The 19,850-nt window shown below is 41.3% G+C and overlaps 1 protein-coding gene across 3 annotated transcripts in view; it reads right to left on the bottom strand.

Annotated features, from left to right (window-relative positions):
- The window catches only part of COL5A2 (collagen type V alpha 2 chain), a 189,096-nt gene that overhangs the window by 85,397 nt on the left and 83,849 nt on the right, over positions 1-19,850 (bottom strand). For all 3 annotated transcript variants that reach the window (XM_070731915.1, XM_070731914.1, XM_070731913.1), the window contains exons 3-7: positions 13,744-13,757; positions 12,525-12,557; positions 11,016-11,048; positions 7,837-7,890; positions 361-468 (exon numbers count right to left, since the gene is read on the bottom strand). In XM_070731915.1, the coding sequence (XP_070588016.1) occupies positions 361-468; positions 7,837-7,890; positions 11,016-11,048; positions 12,525-12,557; positions 13,744-13,757 (242 nt within the window). The remainder of the gene's footprint in view (positions 1-360; positions 469-7,836; positions 7,891-11,015; positions 11,049-12,524; positions 12,558-13,743; positions 13,758-19,850) is intronic.

Below are 19,850 nucleotides of genomic sequence, written 5' to 3' on the forward strand. Positions count from 1 at the left end.
AGCATTCCCTTTGCAACCGCTATGCTTAACAATCACTGCAAAAAAAAAGAGAGATTGCAAAATCGGCCACAGTCTCCTGGTAACCCCCTTAATGACCGTCATGACTTACGACCATAATTGTGGGCTAAATTATAGTCATTAGTCAAGGATTGTCTGCAACCACTACCAGTAAGATTAAACCATCCATTTTGAAGTGGAACATTTCAGATTTGAAGCATTTTGTACATTGTGACAAACTAACCAATTACATTTTAATCTGATCTGTTTTCAAACCAAATTTAGTACTCAGTTATTACTCAGTTTTATCCTTAGTACAACATGCAAATGTAGGAAATGAGGTTAATTACTACTGTTACTCACTCTGCCTACGCCATCTGGTCCTGTGGATGGTTGTCCAGGAGGTCCAGGATCACCAGGTTGTCCAGGTACACCAGGTTCCCCATCCACTCCTGCAGGGCCACGGCCACCCTAAAAAGAGATTGGATATAAAGTGCATTTAAAGAAAGCACACATATCCCTCAAGTAGACAATGTATACATCATTTCTTTTAAAAAGAAACAAACAAACAAAAAATACAAAAAATACATAAACCAAAACAAACATAAAAATGGTTAATCATGTTTACATGTTTTTCAAAGTATTTCAAAATCTACCGTAATTTTATGTTACAATGTTATTTAGTTCCTTTTAACTTTCATTAATATTTATCTAAGTCTATCTGTACAATTATTTAGCCTCAAACTATATTTTCCACATCTATATCTTCTATTATCCATACATATAGTTAACTTGTTGCTCCTAGGAAGAGAGAGTGCAAACATTTATGGATTAATCTTGGATATTCCTTGTTTTATGACCAATTTTTTAAGTTTTTATTTTGTTTTAACAAGCTATCCCATTTTTTTCCATACTACATAGAATTCGGAATCTTCTTTTTCGCATATCTCCATAGTTAATTTGCACATTTCTGAACATTCTATTATTTTTCTAATCACCATGGATGAAGGGGGAATATTATTAGTTTTCCAATTCTGTGCATATATTATCCTGGCTGAAGTAGTCATATGCAATATTAAATAACGATCTTCTTTTGTATATTTTGTATGAAGTAGTCCCAATAAAAACATTTCTGGCCTTAAGTCAGTTTTCTGTTGTATAATTTCCTCCAACCAGTTCCTAATTTTGTTCCAGTATTATTTATTTATTTATTTATTCAAGTTTTTATGCCATCTTTCTCCTTAGACTCAGGGTGGCTTACGACATGTTAGCAATAGCACTTTTTACCAGAGCCAGCATATTGCCCCCACAATCCAGGTCCTCATTTTACCCACCTTGGAAGGATGGAAGGCTGAGTCAACCATGAGCCCATGATAAGATTTGAACCACTGACCTACAGATCTACAGTCAGCTTTAGTGACCTACAGTACTGCACTTTTACCTGCTGCACCACTTTGGCTCTGATGCTTTGATTTTAGGGCATGTCCACCACAAATGATAGAAGGTCCCTTGCTCCTATTTTTACATTCCCAGCATTTTGAAGACACTGTTGGAAACATCTTTGCCAGTTATCCCAGAGGTAGCTGCCAATTTTGTACATATTCTCCTTATATGATTATATAAGGTCAGTTTATAATTTGTTTCCCAAATTTTATCCCATTTCGCCAGATTGATTGCATACCCAAAATTTTGAGCCCTGTGTATAAATCATTTTAATCATTCGGCCCACCAACTGATGTATCCACAAAAATACTCCCATAATTATAGTATTCCAATGGACTCTTCACTGCATTAGATTATCAATAGTCTTTACATAGGATCTCACATGATAAACTAACAGAGGAGTGTCAAACTGGTGGTCTGTGGGCCAGATGCATCCTGTGCAGACCACACCCACCCCAGCTCCATGAAGTGGGGAAATATTGCAAGACATCATGTGATGGCAAAGTGATGCTGCGAGTTTGACACCCATGAATGAACAGATCTCGCAAAAAAAAAAAAATCATTCATTTGAATGGAATTAGCACCATGCTTACTGCAGAGCAATACATTTTTAAATAACAAGACCCCCAATGAATGATTTAGCTAATTTCGTTCTCACATTTTCTCCTGAAATAATTATAAATATGGGGATTGACATTTTTTATCAGCTATGTTTTGTCCAATGCAAATCCTTGACCTTCATGGGGGAAAAAAAATCTTGGAATGGATGTACCATATGTTGAAATTGCAGTAAATTAATATTTATACCAGGAAATTAATTTTGTGGATTTCAGATATTTACTTAACAAAGATAAAACTGCATATTTTGCATTTCCAGAAGGTTTAAATACCAACAGGCATGCATACAAGCAGCTTTTATTTCCATTTATGCAGGCATAAATTCAGAGAACTATCTTAAAGTCTATGGATACCATTCCAGATTTATATTGGCAGAGAGTATGGAGCAAGAATGTATATTAAAAGTAGAACAGGCTGTTTAGAAGACAGCTGGAAAAATCACAAAATAATTAATGCAAATATTTCATAAATCTGGAATAAAACCTGAAGTTTCTTGGTAACCTAATATATTCTGCAGCCTCCTCCATTTGTGCACTACTCAACTGCTTTGAAAATGAATGAAGTCGATAGCTAAATAAAGGAGGTCAAGGAAAGAATAACTAGGTGCTACTTAAGAATTTATTTTAATGCTCAAATAATGTGAGGGAAAAATGATTAACCTGTCTTTTATCAAATTATTTTATAAAAGTTTCACATTAAGGGGTTTCAGTGGGAAATCAGGAAAAGTGAGTTTTCATGAAAAGCCTGGCTTCAAACTAGTTATGGTGGGATAGAGCAGCTTTACTAGGCTTTTAACTAAGCTAGTATGAGGGGAAACATCTGGGTTTCTCTCAGGGAAACTGAGAGTTTTAAAATTCAGAAGTTTAAAAGTCATAATATCCATTCCTGAAATTTTCCATGTTGGACCCACTCCCTTGGAACTTTGAGCAGGCCTAATGAAGCTTATGGGGAAAATATGCTCACCGCCACCATCCCATGCATTGTGTCCTCCACCCCAACCAAGTCTCTCCCATATTTTTATTTTGTTAGGGTTGAGTGGAAGAGTTGGGATTATTCTGCCCAAGTAAAACCTGGTTTTAAGAGATCAGATTTTCACGGATTTCTGTTTTTTTAAAAAAAAATCTATGTAATTATAAATTTTTAGTCTACTTAACTGGTAACAGATGTGGGTTCATCATGGTTTGGACCAATTCACCCAAACTGAATAGCGCCCACTGGTGATACCGTGATGACATCACAGAACTGGTTAGGTCAGTGCCAGTCTGTCAGTGCTGTCGTCTTTTTTAAAAAAATCTGATTTTTTTTTTAGAAATTTTTTTAGAAATTTTTTTAGAATTTTTTTTAGAATTTTTTTCCTTTTTTTCCTGTGCAAGCGCAGAAGTTAAATTTCCAGCACTGTGCATGTGGTTGCTATCTTGTTTTTGGATTTTTCTTTTGCAGGAAGGAGTATTTTTAAAAAATTTCCCAGGTTTTTTTTCTTCTGCACATGCGCAGAAGCTGAGTTTCCAGCACTGTGCACGAAGTCACCATCTTGTTTTGGCTTTTTTTTAAAAAAGTGGATTATTTTTTTTTGCCACTGCACATGTGCACATGCCCACAAAGCACAGCCACGTCGAGTAGGCCAAAGCAAATCAGAAGGAGTTAAGTTAGAATTCACACTTGGCTATTATTGCCTCTAATGCCTGCTTTGCAAGTAATATGTCAAGAGTTTTTAAACCTTTAGTGTTATGATTATAAATTTAAAATATGTAAGAATTTTCATCTTCTCATATCAAAATGTCAAATCTTCTGAAGTATGGAAAATAGAGATGGGGTTTATACATTTACATCTTAGATACATCTAGCCTTTCAGGTTAAAGGCCTATATGTTACTTATTTAAATATTGGTGTTGCATTGCAGTTTATTGTTAGACATTATGCTGAGTGTGTGAAATTTTAAACCACAGCAAATGAGTGAAAATAGAAATAAGCTACCCACAAAAAATACTTAATCAAAATTCTAAGATCATCAATACAATTGAGGTGAAAACTGACATTTTTCCTCAAAAAAAATTGATGGCTCAATTGTTTGAGAAACATATGAGGAGTTAGAAAATCAGTTATATAAAGTTAATCCACACTGGTCTCTTATGTCAATTACTTTCACAATTCAAGGCAACTTCTAAACAAGTATTTGCTGATGAAGGCCACTAGATGGCGCTTCAACACACATACTCTTGTACTACCTCTTACTCAATATTTAAATGTATTTTAGAAATAACTGTATTTTAGCAATGGTAAAATTGTCAAGTCACTAGATTATTCATTAATTTAATACACACGCACACATTTCATTATTACTGATCTCTTAGAGATTGTGAGAATTATTACTATATTATGCTGCAACCAAAATGGATATATTTCCTTAAATCTATCAGCTCCTTAAAACCAAAGCTCTTAATGCAGCTCTATAACAGAGTTCAAAAGTTAGCAACTTGGTACCTTTCAGATACTATGTATTATTGGCCAAGATTGATTAGATTAAATTGCCTACTCCTGCTAAAAAACCTAGGTTACGCTATCACATCAAGCAGCCTGCTATATTTAACAGCAGTACAATGATATAAACGACTGGAAGTGATACAACTGTTGTCCAGTGGTGGATTGCTCCTGGTTTGACCCAGTTCTCTGAACCGGTAGCACCAGCAATGGGAGGCTCCGTCCTCCCGTCCAGGACATTTCTGTACATGCACAGAAACGTCACGAGTGGACAGACCAGTAGCATTGGCTTTTAGAACCCGTTACTGTTGTTGTCCATTGTCATATTTCCTGCATCTTTTCAGAAGGAAGCTTCAGTAGCTCCTCTCCCAGGTTCTCTAGTAACCTCCTCCCTTCAGCCCAATGAAAAAAGATGCAATTAGGCTGATATCAGGTAGGATAGGGCTTCTACAGGAATGGCAATTTCAAGAGGTATGACTTGCCTGAAAAGCTACATTGGTTTAAATTTTCTCTTCTTTCCTAGTTAAAGTCTTTTCCCTCTCTTCTCCCTTTTTGCAAGTACAGTGTTCCCTCGATTTTCGTGGAGGATGTGTTCCAAAACCGCCCACAAAAGTTGAATTTCCGCGAAGTAGAGATGTGGAACTAAATACACTATTTTTGGCTATGAACAGTATCACAAGCCATTCCTTAACACTTTAAACCCCTAATTGCAATTTCCCATTCCCTTAGCAACCATTTAGATTATTACTCACCATGTTTCTTTATTAAAGTTTACTAAAAAAAATATTTACTAAAGGTGGACAAAAGTTTGGTGATGACATATGATGTCATCGGGCGGGAAAAATCGTGGTATAGGGGGGGAAACCGCAAAGTATTTTTTAATTAATATTTTTGAAAAACCGTGGTATAGACTTTTCGCGAAATTCGAACCCGCGAAAATCAAGGGAGCACTGTATTACAAATTCCTTCCTAATCATAGGTTCATTGTAGACTTGTTTCAAGGGATGAATCTTATCTGGGGTTGACCTTGGAGGTGGCACTGAAGATACCACTGACTATTTTAATTAAATGGAGCCATGTTATACCCCTTCTGCTCTATAGAGTTTTAGCTTAACATGCAAGCGTCAATAACCAGATCTTCCTCCCATAAGCTGTGCTGTGACATCAGTAAAAATGTGGTCTTTTTTACTTACAGGGTGACTTACCTACATGAAGAATATATAGTGCCCTCACTATATACTGTATGTGACCATACCCTGCAGGATTGTTTGTCTTCACATGAGCAATTGTACATGACAAGACCTCTATAGAAGAATATGTATGTGAAATGACCATATCTTTATTGAAGGGAGATTCTGCTTGCTACTAGATAGTAATCTATGGAGATTCTCAGTCACCCTGGTCATGGTTGTCCCATGTTTGTATTTGTTTTTATACCTATGTGTTGGTTATTAGCATTGAATTGCTCTGGTTTAAACCTCTAAATTTACTGTTATGCTTAATCACTATTGTTCTCACTTTATTGTTGAATTGGTGTCTAGAATGTTTATACATTTAAGTTTGAATTGATGATTGGAAATTTTATGTTTGCAATCCTTTTTTTAAATATCTGTAACGGACTAAATTGCTATATATGGTATTATACATTCTAACCTGGGGAAAGGATACTTCATCTCCTGAAAAACGAAATACCAAGTATAAATGGTAGAAACCATTTTCTGAGAACTAATTATCAGAGGTTGGGGTTTTTTAATCATTCGTGGAAAGTCAGAAGTTCAGAAATGTTTAGTATATGATTCATTGTATGTGAAAGAATGCAAAGTCTGGGAGATAAAAATGAATCATAGAGTGCAAATGAGAGATTTCCCCAAGTGCCTCTCTTGGAGACAACTATGAGCAGTGCATTTACAATTATTACAGTACATTTACTATAATTCTGCCCATCGCCAGGAGTTCAATCCTGATCAGCTCAAGGTTGACTCGGACTTCCAAGGTCAGTAAAATGAGAACCCGATTGTTGGGGACAATATGATGACATTGTAAACCACTTAGAGAGGGCTGTAAAGCACTATGAGTGCTATTCCTATCGGTGTTTATGATGTTTCCTTAAGCTACCACACATTTATGTTTAGGAACCAAACATTATAGAACGCAACTGAACTTTAATCATCTTGTCTCTCAAACAGAAGCCAAACCTACCGTGTTTCCCCGATAGTAAGACCCCCCCCCCGATTGTAAGACATATGGGGGGTTTCAGGGGGGTCGGCTAATATAAGCCATACCCCGAAAGTAAGACATATGTCTTACTTTCGGGGAAACACGGTACTAAAAGCCAGGGAGGCGTCCGCTACTCCCGCCGCTGCCTTTGCTCTCCCCGCTGCGCCTGGGGCTGCCTGCCTGCTGCCGTAGCCGGGCTGGGCGCGGGGCATCCTCTGCGTTGGGCAGCAGCGGGAGGAGCCGCAGCCTCCAGAGCCGGCCAGCCGGGCGCCCCCAGGACGCGGGCAGCCGCGCCTGCCGCGCAACGCCGCCTAACGCCGCCCGCCCAGAGGAGAAGAGGCCTCGCCCGGGCCGAAGCCGCCTTTGCTCTCCTCGCCACGCCTGGGACTGCCTGCCTGCCTGCTGCCGTAGCCGGGCTGGGCACGGGGCATCCTTGGCGTTGAGCAGCAGCGGGAGGAGTCGCAGCGGGAGGAGCCGGCCAGCCGGGCGCCCCCAGGACGTGCATCGCGGACCGGCCCCGCCGCGGCACAGGAGGGATGGAGGCCAGGCCCGACGGGCAGCCGTGCCTGCCGCGCAACGCCGCCCGCCCAGAGGAGAAGAGGCCTCACCCGGGCCGAAGCCCGAAGACGAGCCGGCCCTGGTGCCCGGGACAATATAAGACATACCCCCAAAGTAAGACACAGTGGGGCTTTTGGGGGTAAAAAGATAGTAAGACACTGCCTTACTATCGGGGAAACACGGTAGGTAGCTCTGTACCCAAAACATTTCATCTCAGCCATCTGGGGAAAGAATAGTAATCTATCCCCATCAATAGAGATATGTGGTGGCGCAGTGGTTAGAATGCAGTACTGCAGGTTACTTCTGCTGATTGCTGGCTGCTTGCAGTTAAACAGTTTTATTCTCACTGGCTCAAGGTTGACTCAGTCTTCTGTCCTTCTGAAGTGGATAAAATGAGGAGCCAGATTGTTGGGGCAATAGGCTGACTCTGTAAACCACTTACAGAAGACTGTAAAGCACTGTGAAGTCTAAGTGCCATTGCTAAGTGCTATTAAATTGTTCTTAGAAGAATGCTTTCCAACTCACCGGTCTTCCTTTGGGTCCTCGAGCTCCTCTTGGTCCTTGTGAACCTGGTGGTCCCTAAATTAATTATTAAAATAGTTACGGACATTTAATAAAATGGTGATAATACCACACATTTGAAATTAAACAATAAATGAATAGATTTTGTTGTGTATTTGATCAAATAATAATAATAATAATAATAATAATAAGAAGAAGAAGAAGAAGAAGAAGAAGAAGAAGAAGAAGAAGAAGATATTAGATTTGTATGCCGCACCTCGGGGCGGCTCACAACAAGAATAGTAACAATGTAACAATGTAACAAATCTAATATTTTAAAAAACCTCTAAAAAACCCATCGTTAAAACCATACAACACAAGCATACCATATATAAATTATATAAGCCTGGGGGAGGTGTCTCAGTTCCCCCATGCCTGGCGATACAGGTGAGTCTTAAGCAATTTACAAAAGACAAAGAGGGTGGGGGCAGTTTTGATCTCTGGGGGGAGTTGATTCCAGAGGGCCAGGGCCACCACAGAGAAGGCTCTTCCCCTGGGGCCCACCAGACAACATTGTTTAGTCAACGGGACCCGGAGAAGGCCAACTCTCTGGGACCTTATCGGCCGCTGGGATTCATGTGGCAGAAGACAGTTCCAGAGGTATTCTGGTCTGATGCCATGTAGGGCTTTATAGGTCATTACCAACACTTTGAATTGCGACCAGAAACTAATTGGCAGCCAGTGCAGGCCACGGAATGTTGGAGAGACGTGGGCAAATCTAGGTAACCCCATGATAGCTCTCACGGCCGCATTCTGCATGATCTGGAGTTTCTGAACACTTTTCAAACGTAGCCCCATGCAGAGAGCATTGTAGTAGTCGAACCTCGAGGTGATATGGGCATGAGCGACTGTGAGCAATGACTCCCTGTCCAAATAGGGCCGCAACTGGTGCACCAGGAAAACCTGTGCAAACGTCCTCCTCGCCACAGCCGAAATATGATGTTCCAATGTTAGCTGTGGATTGAGTAGGACAACCAAGTTGTGGACCCTCTCCAAGGGGGTCAATAATCCCCCCCAGGGTAATGGACGGACAGATGGAATTGTCCTTGGGAGGCAAAACCCACAGCCATTCCGTCTTGTCAGGGTTGAGTTTGAGCTTGTTGACACCCATCCAGACCCCAACAGCCTCCAGGCACCGGCACATCACTTCCACTGCTGTGCTGACTGGACATGGGGTGGAGATGCATAAATGGGTATCATCAGCATACTTATGATACCTCACCCCATGCCCTTGGATGATCTCACCCAGCAGTTTTATGTAGATTTTAAATAGCAGAGGGGAGAGGACCGACCCCTGAGGCCCCCCACAAGGGACAGACCTAGACGTTGACCTCTGACCCCCCACTAACACCGACTGTGACCGACCAGAGAGGTAGGAGGAGAACCACTAAAGAACAGTGCCTCCCACTCCCAACCCCTCCAGCCGGTGCAGAAGGATACCATGGTCAATGGTATCAAACGCTGATGAGAAGTCAAGAAGTACCAGGACAGAGGACAAGCCCCTGTCCCGGGCCCGCCAGAGATCATCCATCAGCGTGACCAAAGCAGTTTCTGTGCTGTAGCTGGGCCTGAATCATGACTGTTGAGGGCCTAGATAATTGGCTTCTTCCAAGGACTGCTGGAGCTCGAGCGACACGAAGACTGGACGGTAGTTATTAAACATGGCTGGGTCCAGGGAAGGCTTCTTGAGGAGGGGGCGCACAAGTGCCTCCTTGTAGGGAGCCAGGAAGGACCCCCTCCTTAAAGAAGTGTTGACAATCTCCTGGACCCAGCTCCGTGTCACCTCTCTGCTGGCCGAAACCAACCAAGAGGGACACGGATCCAGTAAGCAGGTGGCGGAACTCACAGCTCCAATGACCTTGTCCCCTTCATCAGGTGTCACCAACTCAAACTCCTCCCAGACAGATGGACCTCGACTGACTTGTTGTCAGTCGACACTGCTATCCAATCAGAGTCAAGGTCCATCTGGATCCGAGTGAATTTATCAGTGAAAAACGTATTGAACTCCTTGACACTACCCTGTAAGGGCTTCCCAACTCCCCCCTGGTTAAGAAGGGAGTGGGTCACCCTAACCAGAGCGTCCGGACGGGATTCCGCTGATGCAATCAAGGCAACATGATACGCGCATCTTGCTGCCTTGAGCACCACTTTGTAAGTCTTAATATGAGCTCTTCTAAGTGTTCGGTCAGATTCAAATTTACTTTTTCTCCACCACTTCTCTAGATGTCTCTTCCGACGTTTCAACATCCGGAGTTCCTCGGTGAACCAAGGAGCTCTCCAGGGTCTAGTGCCACAGAGAGGTCTCAATGGAGCAATTCGGTCAAGAGCCTATTCCAGGCCACGGCAAGAGACTCTGCCGAGCTGTGGACGAGTGAAATACAATGGCCTTTGGAAAAAGTGACTCACAACTCATGCCCAAAGTTATGACTGTTGCATCACCCTTGTTGTCACATGATCACAAATAGGGCAGTTGGTAAGCGGCTTGATTTACAATAATTGCAACATCTTGCGGTCATGATCATGATCTGCAACCTTCCCTGCTGGCTTCCAATAAGCAAAGTCAATGGAAGACCCAGATCTGCTTAATGACTATGTGATTCATTTAATGACCAGATGATTACCTTAATAAGGGCAGTAAAATGGACATAACATCAGACTTGGTAGTTTTAAAATTGTGTGATAAGAACTACTGAGCCTCTGGGACTTATTAAGGAATTAACAAGAAAATTGATAATGACAAAAAAAAAAAAAAGCTAATATTTCCCTGTTTTATGGAGTGAAAAGAAAAACTTCAGATCTTCATCTCAGTCTATAAAAATGGCATAGTACAGGCTACCCAACAAGGTAGCCTGTACTATACAAGGCAATAAGATACCCTAGAGTTTGCCACTTGGCAAAATCATTGATAAAGAAATCCATATCTACATCACATAGCTGGATTTTAATGTACAATTTCTTCCAAAGCCACAGATTCAGTATTAAGTAATGGCAACAATCCTTCAGGGAGTCCCCATCTCACCCCAATACTTCCTTTCCCATAGTACTAAAAAAAAGTTAAGCAGTCATTAAAAGTGATCCCACTTTCCTAAAATTATTAAGAAACCATTCACACTTCTACAAAGAATACCAGGAATGATACTTACAGATTGTCCCGGCCGTCCTCGTATACCTGTAACCTATTTTTTTAAAAAAGACCTAAGTGTTAATAGGACGTAGTAATGACTGTGGCAAGTATATCAATCTTTTTCTCATTACAGTACTAATTTCTATTAAGAAAAGAAAAGGGAAAAAGAAATGTAAAACCTCTGATAGGGAGAATTACTAGACTTCATTCATTTGTCTATTTATTTAGCATCTATTGTTCTGTTTCATAAACTTTTTACTCAGACATATACAGATAATGAAGATCAGCACAGCTGTGCATCACTGTCAGTTTCATGCCTTCAAAATACTTTCAAGGTAGGCTTCCTGTTCAACGTTTCTGCTGTTTATGTGCTTGCTGGGGTTTTTTGTGTGTGTTTTTTTAATGTCCTACAACTATACCAATTTCCCAATATAGTGCCGTAAATGTGCTATACTTCAGCTCTAGAACTCCCAATGGCCAGATCACTGGGGATTCCAGGGAACTGGAAGAATTCTTTAATACTTCTGGAAAGCACCATAATGGGAGAGGTTGGCACCAAATAAAAAGCCAAGATCAGTAAGACAAAAATGTTTCTTTCCTTTGATCATTACTCACTTGATTAGCAAGAAGAGGTGAATAAGCAATTGTAATAAAAATAAGGAAGACCAAATGTTATGGATTAGCAATAACTATACTGTTTATTATGGAGGCTCAACCTTATTTGGGAATGAATAAATCATACAAAACTTGAATCCATCAAGAGACAGAACACAACAGGAAGTCTGAGATACTTGCTTTTCCTATTTCTTCTCTAGTGGACAATTATTTCATTAGATAAAGTGAGGAAAAAAGAACAGCTAGCTTCATAAAACCAATATAGGTATTTGTGGTGCTATCAGATGGGAACTAATGTATAGAGTGCTTATCACTGCATTACAGGTATGACTATAGAAGGAAAAAAGGGGAAGAATATGAGATCAAGCAACTGATCTCTGTCAGCCTTATTTGGAGGTATTTCTTGATTTCAGTAGAAAAGACAGTTCCCACAATTGCCACACACCATTTGTGCCAAACACCAGGAGGTAATTAGGTCCAGCTTTGATGGTTTCATCCCCTTATGAAAAAGATTCCCATGGAAGAGAAAGAGTTGGCCCTCTCCAGCTCCATTTTTGCAGGCAGAAGAACCACAGGCAAGTCCTTCACTGTTTTCTGACCCCCATGGGTCGGATTCGGCTCCTAGGCCTTAGGTTTGACACCCTTGGCATATGATAACAACCATGAATGAAATTTGTTCCTCACAAGTTGGCACATTAAAAAATATTTATATTCTACTGTATTTTAATATCTATAGAGATACAGATATTTTTCCCTAAAGAACCCAGAACTGGACAGTAAAAAAACCCCCAACTATGTCACAAATGAGTTAACAAGTTTTTTTAAAAAAGATTACATTATATAAAATGCTTGTCAGTAAAGAGTAATATAACATGTACCCCACCCCCCACCCCGCACACACACACTAACTTACCGCTGGTACTACTCCAGGTTCTCCTTTTTGACCCTATAAGGTAAAAAAAGACAAAATTTATCTAAAGAAAATAGTATTTAAAAGAACACCAAAAATAGTTTTTCCACTTTTTCATATTTCACAATGAAGCATAAATTGACAAGATTGCGGACAGTCTTCCATGATTGCTACAAAAACTTTCAGCATTAAAGGCACAAGCTAGGTCCACTTAGCCATGAGATATAATTTCCTAATTTAAGATCCAAGATTTCAGGGCAGACAGAGCTGGCTTGTGAAATGAGATAAATGTATTTCGGTGTTCTGCTTTCTGTCTCCCTCACCTTAAAGGAGAATCCAACAATCTGCTTAGAGAGGAAAGTACACACCCTTTAAAAAATGTCCTTTCCCCCCTGTTCACAAGAATATGTATTGATATCGTTATTTCTGCCGTCACTAAGGGCCTAAATACCTGAATAAGTTTTCATCAATACCCTTTTTTCAGACACTGATTGATGACTGGATAGAAAAGGTCTTCTCAGATATTGTTTCATCTTAGTTGAAAAGTCACTGGAAAACCTGTCATTTTAGTCCTATTGCCATGTTTATTCACCTGTTACTTGCCATTCAAGCACCAGACTTTCTTAGGCAATTTAAAAATCAGTTTTCCTTTTTTCCTTCCTTCCTTCCTTCCTTCCCTCCTTCCCTCCTTCCCTCCTTTCCTCCTTCCTTCCCTCCTTCCTTCCCTCCTTCCCTCCTTCCTTCCTTCCTTCCTTCCTTTGTTTCTTCCATAAACACTATTTTTTCTACTTACTGACTTACTGACTTACTTACTTACTTACTTGTATTTCTTCAATAAATAAATACATTGAATTGGCTTTTCAATCTCCAGATAACAGAAAGATAGGTTAGGTTTCTTCCCATTCAGATCAGTTTATGATAAGCTAAAGAATCATTTACGCATATGTCTCAAGCTGCAATAATCCACATCTGCCATTTCATTGTTTTTTCCTTATTGTTTTCTTCCCAAATCTAAGCATCCCTTGATATTTATTTCAAGTCAGAGACTCTGGAAACTTTGGAAACCATGGTTAACAACCTTGTCTTTCTGATGTTAGTCAGTTTATAAGAGGAAGACTATTTCTGGAACCTTGAATTTCTTGAAATATCATTGCTTTCCAGCTACTTCCAATTTGAATATTTATATTTTTAGTTAGAACTAAATAACAATAATTAAGCTTACCTTTAATCCTCTACCTAGAAAAAGGGAAGCAAAATGAAACAATTAATTAACATAAATAATTGCCAAACGTTGGTGATCATGTCTGCAGAGCCATATTTTATGAGCCAAGCATATTTAACATTTGAAAGCTAGTGCCTATACTTAGTCAAGACCATCCTACCTATTCTGTCCTTGGAACCCATCTATTGAGTTTTGAACGGGCTAATGAGATTGTTCACCACAGATGACTATTTAAGCCAATGGTTATGTTGACATGACCTGTTCTGGAAAGGGAAGAAGCCTCCCCATTCCCCACCCCAAACATACACACCAACAGCCTGTTGAGGGCACAGCAGCAAATCCACTTCATCCAGGAATAATCTATTTTACCAAGTTTAAGCCATTTTGGAAGTCCACAGTGAACGGACAAAACACAAATTGTGTTGTGCTATTGAATTTGGTGTCTCTGTGTGTGTTGAACAAACAAGAATATAGTGTTTTAATTTTTAAAAAGGCAACAACAGACTGATTTCAGAAGCATAGACTGCTGAGATTTGAACAGAAAACATTACTCTGGACAAATGGGGGGGGGCACAATGACTAAGAGAAAAGATGTAGCTAGAGAACTAACCACTGAAAAGAAACAAGACGATGGTGTAGCTATTCTGTTTTTTCACTGCCACCATCATCTTACTAATTCTCTGCGCAGAAGCCCTTCAGACAAACTCCGAATCATATATATGCTGACCCTGTCCTTCTCTGAAGACTCTCAACCGAGACTCATGACAAGGAAAGAAACATCCTCACTCTCCCGAATCCCATCCTTATCATAAAACCTTGCAATAGGACAGTGGCTAAAGTTAAGAATACTTATCGTAGCCAGATAGCCATTAGGCCACACATATTAGAGTCACCAGTTAGCTTCTAGGCCTCCATTTCTATTACACCGTCTTTGGGCATAGGCAGATTGTTTCAGTGTTAATTGATGTTGGAGTGCAAATACACAAATATTGTTGTGAGCCGCCCCGAGTTTTCGGAGAGGGGCGGCATACAAATCCAAATAATAAATAAATAATAAATAAATAAATAAATAAATAAATATAAAATATTTTGGTCATTTTACATTCCTAAGATTAACTTTTTACCAGTATGACTTAATCCTTTAGAAGAAAAATGCTAACCTCCTTTGGCTATCTATGACTCATGGACTGCAAGGCACTGACATGAATGGGGGGGAAAAGACATCCAACAGCTACTGTGGTAGAGTAGTTAGAGTGCAGTACTGTTCAAAGCTCACCAGACTCAAAGTTGATTCAGCCTTCCATCCCCTCAAAGTCATAAAATAAGGACTCAGATTGTTGGGGTCAATAGGTTCACTTGGTTCAGATTTTAATGCAAACTGAATCCCTACATTACACATGGAAACTTACTTAACTAAAGATATTTATGTGATTATTTTTAGATTTTGAAAATACAAATTGAAAAAAATGCATGCAGAAATTGTGTATAAGGGGAAAAGCTGCTGAAATCTGAACACTTGGGGAAAATCATGCCAAACAGCAAACGCAGACAGGAAAATCAGTACTATAACGCATGCATCAAGAGCACATATGTTTTAATGCAGACCCATTAAGAATGCATTAATGCACTTGGGCCAAAGTGGGATAGAAAAATGTAAGGTAGGAAAGAAAATAGTGGTTCTCCTCCTACCTCTCCAGTCGGTCGCAGTCGGTGTTAGTGGGGGGTCAGAGGTCGACCTCAAGGTCTCTCCCTTGTGGTATGCCTCAGGGGTCGGTCCTCTCCCCCCTGCTATTTAATATCTACATGAAACCGCTGGGCGAGATCACCCAAGGACATGGGGTGAGGCATCATCAATACACCGATGATACCCAGTTATACATCTCCACCCCATGCCCAGTCAACGAAGGGGTGGAAGTGATGTGCCGGTGCCTGGAGGCTGTTGGGGCCTGGATGGGTATCATCAAACTCAAACTCAATCCAGACAAGACGGAGTGGCTGTGGGTCTTGCCTCCCAAGGACAATTCTATCTGTCCATCCATTACCCTGGGGGGGAATTATTGACCCCCTCAGAGAGGGTCCACAACTTGGGTGGTCCTCCTTGATCCACAGCTCACATTAGAGAAACATCTTTCAGCTGTGGCGAGGGGGGCGTTTGCCGGGAGTCATTGCTCACAGTCACTCATGCCCTCAGCACCTCGAGGCTCGACTACTGTAACACTCTCTACATCGGGCTACCTCTGAAAAGTGTTCGGAAACTTCAGATCGTGCAGAATGCAGCTGCGAGAGCAATTATGGGCTTCTCTAAGTATGCCCATATCACTCCAACACTCCGCAGTCTGCATTGGTTGCCGATCAGTTTCCGGTCACAATTCAAAGTGTTGGTTATGACCTATAAAGCCCTTCATGGCACCGGACCAGAATATCTCCGGGACCACCTTCTGCCGCACGAATCCCAGCGACCAGTTCGGTCCCACAGAGTTGACCTTCTCCGGGTCCCGTCAACTAAACAATGTCGTCTGGCGGGAACCAGGGGAAGAGCCTTCTCTGTGGCAGCTCCGACCCTCTGGAACCAGCTCCCCCCTGAGATTAGGATTGTCCCCACCCTCCTTGCCTTTCGCAAACTCCTTAAAACCCACCTCTGCCGTCAGGCATGGGGGAACTGAAACATCTCCCCCTTGCCCATGTTGTTTTGGTGTTAGATTGATTGTGTGCTTGTTTTTTAATATTCTGGTGTTGTTTTTTATGAATTTTTTAGCTTAAAATTGTAATTGAATTGGTGGGTATTGGATTTGCTATTATGTATTGTTTTTACTTTGTTGTGCGCTGCCGTGAGTTTGTGGAGAGGGGCGGCATATAAATCCAATAAATCTAATCTAATCTAATCTAATCTAAATAACCCGAGTGTACTCTATTTACTATGCACTGGAATTTTAAGACTACAATTAACCCCAACATTTTGAATTTATGTCTTTATTTCACATAATAGAAAATCTTCTAGATAGCAGGAACCATTAGATCATGGAAGTGATGGGTTTCACTTACCTTTGCTACCAGTTCAGGAATGGGAACATGCGCAACACTTCTGGGCATGCACAGAATGTCTGTGGGCTAAGCCTCTCTCCGCTGCTGCTACTGGTTCACCCAAACCAGGCTGAACCGGTAGCAACCCACCACTGGATGGGTGCTGTTAAATTCACGTCCCACAGGCCAAATGTGTCACTCACTGGCCAAGCCCACACTCCGTTTAGCAAGGGGAGGGGGGAAGTCACAATACGCCACGTGATGCTGCCTTGATGATGTGAGTTTTAGATAAAATATTTCTAATTATCTCCTGTTTTTCTTTGAGTACAGTGATCCCTCGAGTATTGCAAGGGTTACGTTCCAAGACCCCTCGCGATACTCGATTTTTCGCGATATAGTGGTGCGGAAGTAAAAACACCATCTGCTCATGCGCGCCCTTTTCCCATGGCCGCGCATGTGCAGATGGTGGAGTTTGTGTGGGCGGCGGGGAAGACCCAGGGAAGGTTTCTTCGGCCGCCCAGCAGCTGATCTGCTCGGCAGCGCGGCAGCAGCGAGGAGCCGAAGATCGGGGTTTCCCCGCCGCCCACGCAAAGGGGAAACCCCGATCTTCGGCTCCTCGCTGCTGCCGTGCTGCCGAGCAGATCAGCTGCTGGGTGGCCGAAGAAACCTTCCCTGGGTCTTCCCCGCCGCCCATGCAAAGGGGAAACCCCGATCTTCGGCTCCTCGCTGCTGCCCGCCCGCCGCTCGCCCGCCCGCCGCCCGCCGCTCGAGAGCAAGAGGGGGAGAGATAGAGAAAGAGAGAGAAGGAAAGAAAGAGATGAGAGAGGGAGGAAGAGAGTGTGAGAGAGGAAGAAGCAAGATAGAGAAAGAGAGAGAGAAAGAAAGATGAGAAAGGAAGAGAGTGACGTCATCAGGTGGGAAAAACCGCGGTATAGCAAAAAAACCGTGGAGTATTTTTTAATTAATATTTTTTGAAAAATCGCGATATAGCGTTTCGCAAAGATCGAGATCGCGAAAATCGAGGGATCACTGTACATACCTTTTCTTTTAGGGGGAATGCTGAAATCAAACCTGCATACACAGGCAGGCAGGCAAGCAGACAGACAGACATATGCATGGGAGAACATGTGTATCTTCTCTCAAGACATTTTTGAGATTCCAGTTCCCAGGATTGTAAGGGCTATAATCTCACCACATCTGTAGGACATCAGGTTAGGGACAGCTGACATGAATTAATATATTTAAGAGCTCTTATGCAGTCTGCAGCTTTCAAACATATTTCTCCCTATTTGTATTACTGAATAAATATTCAGCCTTCGGCCTTAAAAACATCTAAACACTATCCAGATATGTACCATCTGTTTATTATAACAACGATATCTGGTTTTACTGCTTAATCAATGTATAGCAACCAGCACAGCACTCTTTATTCATAATCAGTATCATTATTGACAAATCATTTTTGGAAAGTATAATGCACTGGGGTGTATACAAATGTATTTCATTGTATCTAGACATAAGCTCTTCTGGCCTGGATGGAATTTACTTCAAAGCAAATAGGGATAGGAAAGGATTGTGGATTTGCATGCGTGCTTTGCTGGCTTCCAATCTGAAAGAATGTCACGAAGTTCCTCCAACTATAGGTTCCTTTTTTTCCAATTAGGGGTCATTCCAGTTCCTGTTCCTCCAGGCAGACAAATAATGAATCATTCCTGCTGTCATTTAAAGAGATTTTGTTTTCTTTTTTTCAGGAACTATATGGTATGAATTTTGGAACAAAGTATCCAGTGTGTAATAATACTACATTTCCTTCTTAATCGTGGAAACATTTAAATAGATTAATATTTTTTTTAAAAAAAAATACTAAAGCTTCTGTACCACTAAATCCCCATTGGTTCTGAACAGCTGACAAAATGCCAGAATATAGGGTTAAAAGTGTGTCATGTATAAATTACTATCATCCATCTATGCACAGTGACATTGCCAACTGTGACGGTAGGCTAAACACATGCCTTAATGTGTCCTGAACAGCTGAATCTTCATGGCCCTCCATGCCAGCATGGAGGAGGAAGACTGGATAATGAGGTAAAAGCCAGTCCCTAAAAGGCCATCTCAGAGAAGGCTTGTCCCAGCGTCTCTGCGTTTTCTCAAATAAGGGAATTGGATCTCTGTAGTCTTCCAGTTTAGCTTTATCTATCTATCTTTCTTATTTTTATGCCACCTTTATGACTGTATAAGTAATTAAAGGCAGAAAATATACCCAATCGTCCTTCTTCCCCCCCCCCCCAATCCTGTGAGGTATATTGGGCTGAGATAGAATGGCTGGCCCAAAGTTTTTATGTCTTAAATGGGACTTGTATGCCACCCCGAGTCCACAGAGAGGGGCGGCATACAAATCTAATAAATCGAATCGAATCTAGAAGTCACAGTCTCCTGGTTTCTAGGCCAGCACCTTCACCACTACAGTGATGTGGCTCTCAGAGATTACCTCTCTCTTTTTCTCTCTATTATCATACTGACAGAACTGCAGATAGCAGGGAGAAGAGGGTTGCTCGACTCCTTCCTTTTCCTCTCTTAAACTATTGATTATCAATAGATGATTAATAGATCATCTATGGTGGCTTCTTCATCGTGATCTTTTAGAACAGGGGCCTTCAACCTTGGCAACTATAACATTTATGGACTTCAACTCCCAGAGTTCCCCATCCAGCCTTGCAGACTTAAAATTGCCAAGGTTGGAGACCCTTATTTTAGAATCTTTTGTGATTCTCCATGGATACTGAGTGAAAGTTGACTCTTGTAGGGTGTAAGTAAGCCCAGACAGTAATGACTCCTTGATTATTATGTGATGGTGTGTTTTGCTTGATCAATCCTGTTTCACTTCTTCATCCAGCAAGCTTAGCTAACCAGTCATTGCTGCTCCATCTCTTGTTTATTTACTCTAATATCTGAGCCAGAAACTCTGGCTTGTCTCCTGGCAGGTTCCATGCTATGGGCCATTTGAGCTGCCAAAGCAACACGTTTGTATAATAAGCTGGTTATTGTCAAGCGGTGCTTTCTCTATGATCCAAAGTCTTGGAGCAGAG

Source organism: Erythrolamprus reginae, chromosome 1 (assembly GCF_031021105.1).
Source record: "Erythrolamprus reginae isolate rEryReg1 chromosome 1, rEryReg1.hap1, whole genome shotgun sequence".
Lineage (NCBI taxonomy): Eukaryota > Metazoa > Chordata > Lepidosauria > Squamata > Dipsadidae > Erythrolamprus > Erythrolamprus reginae.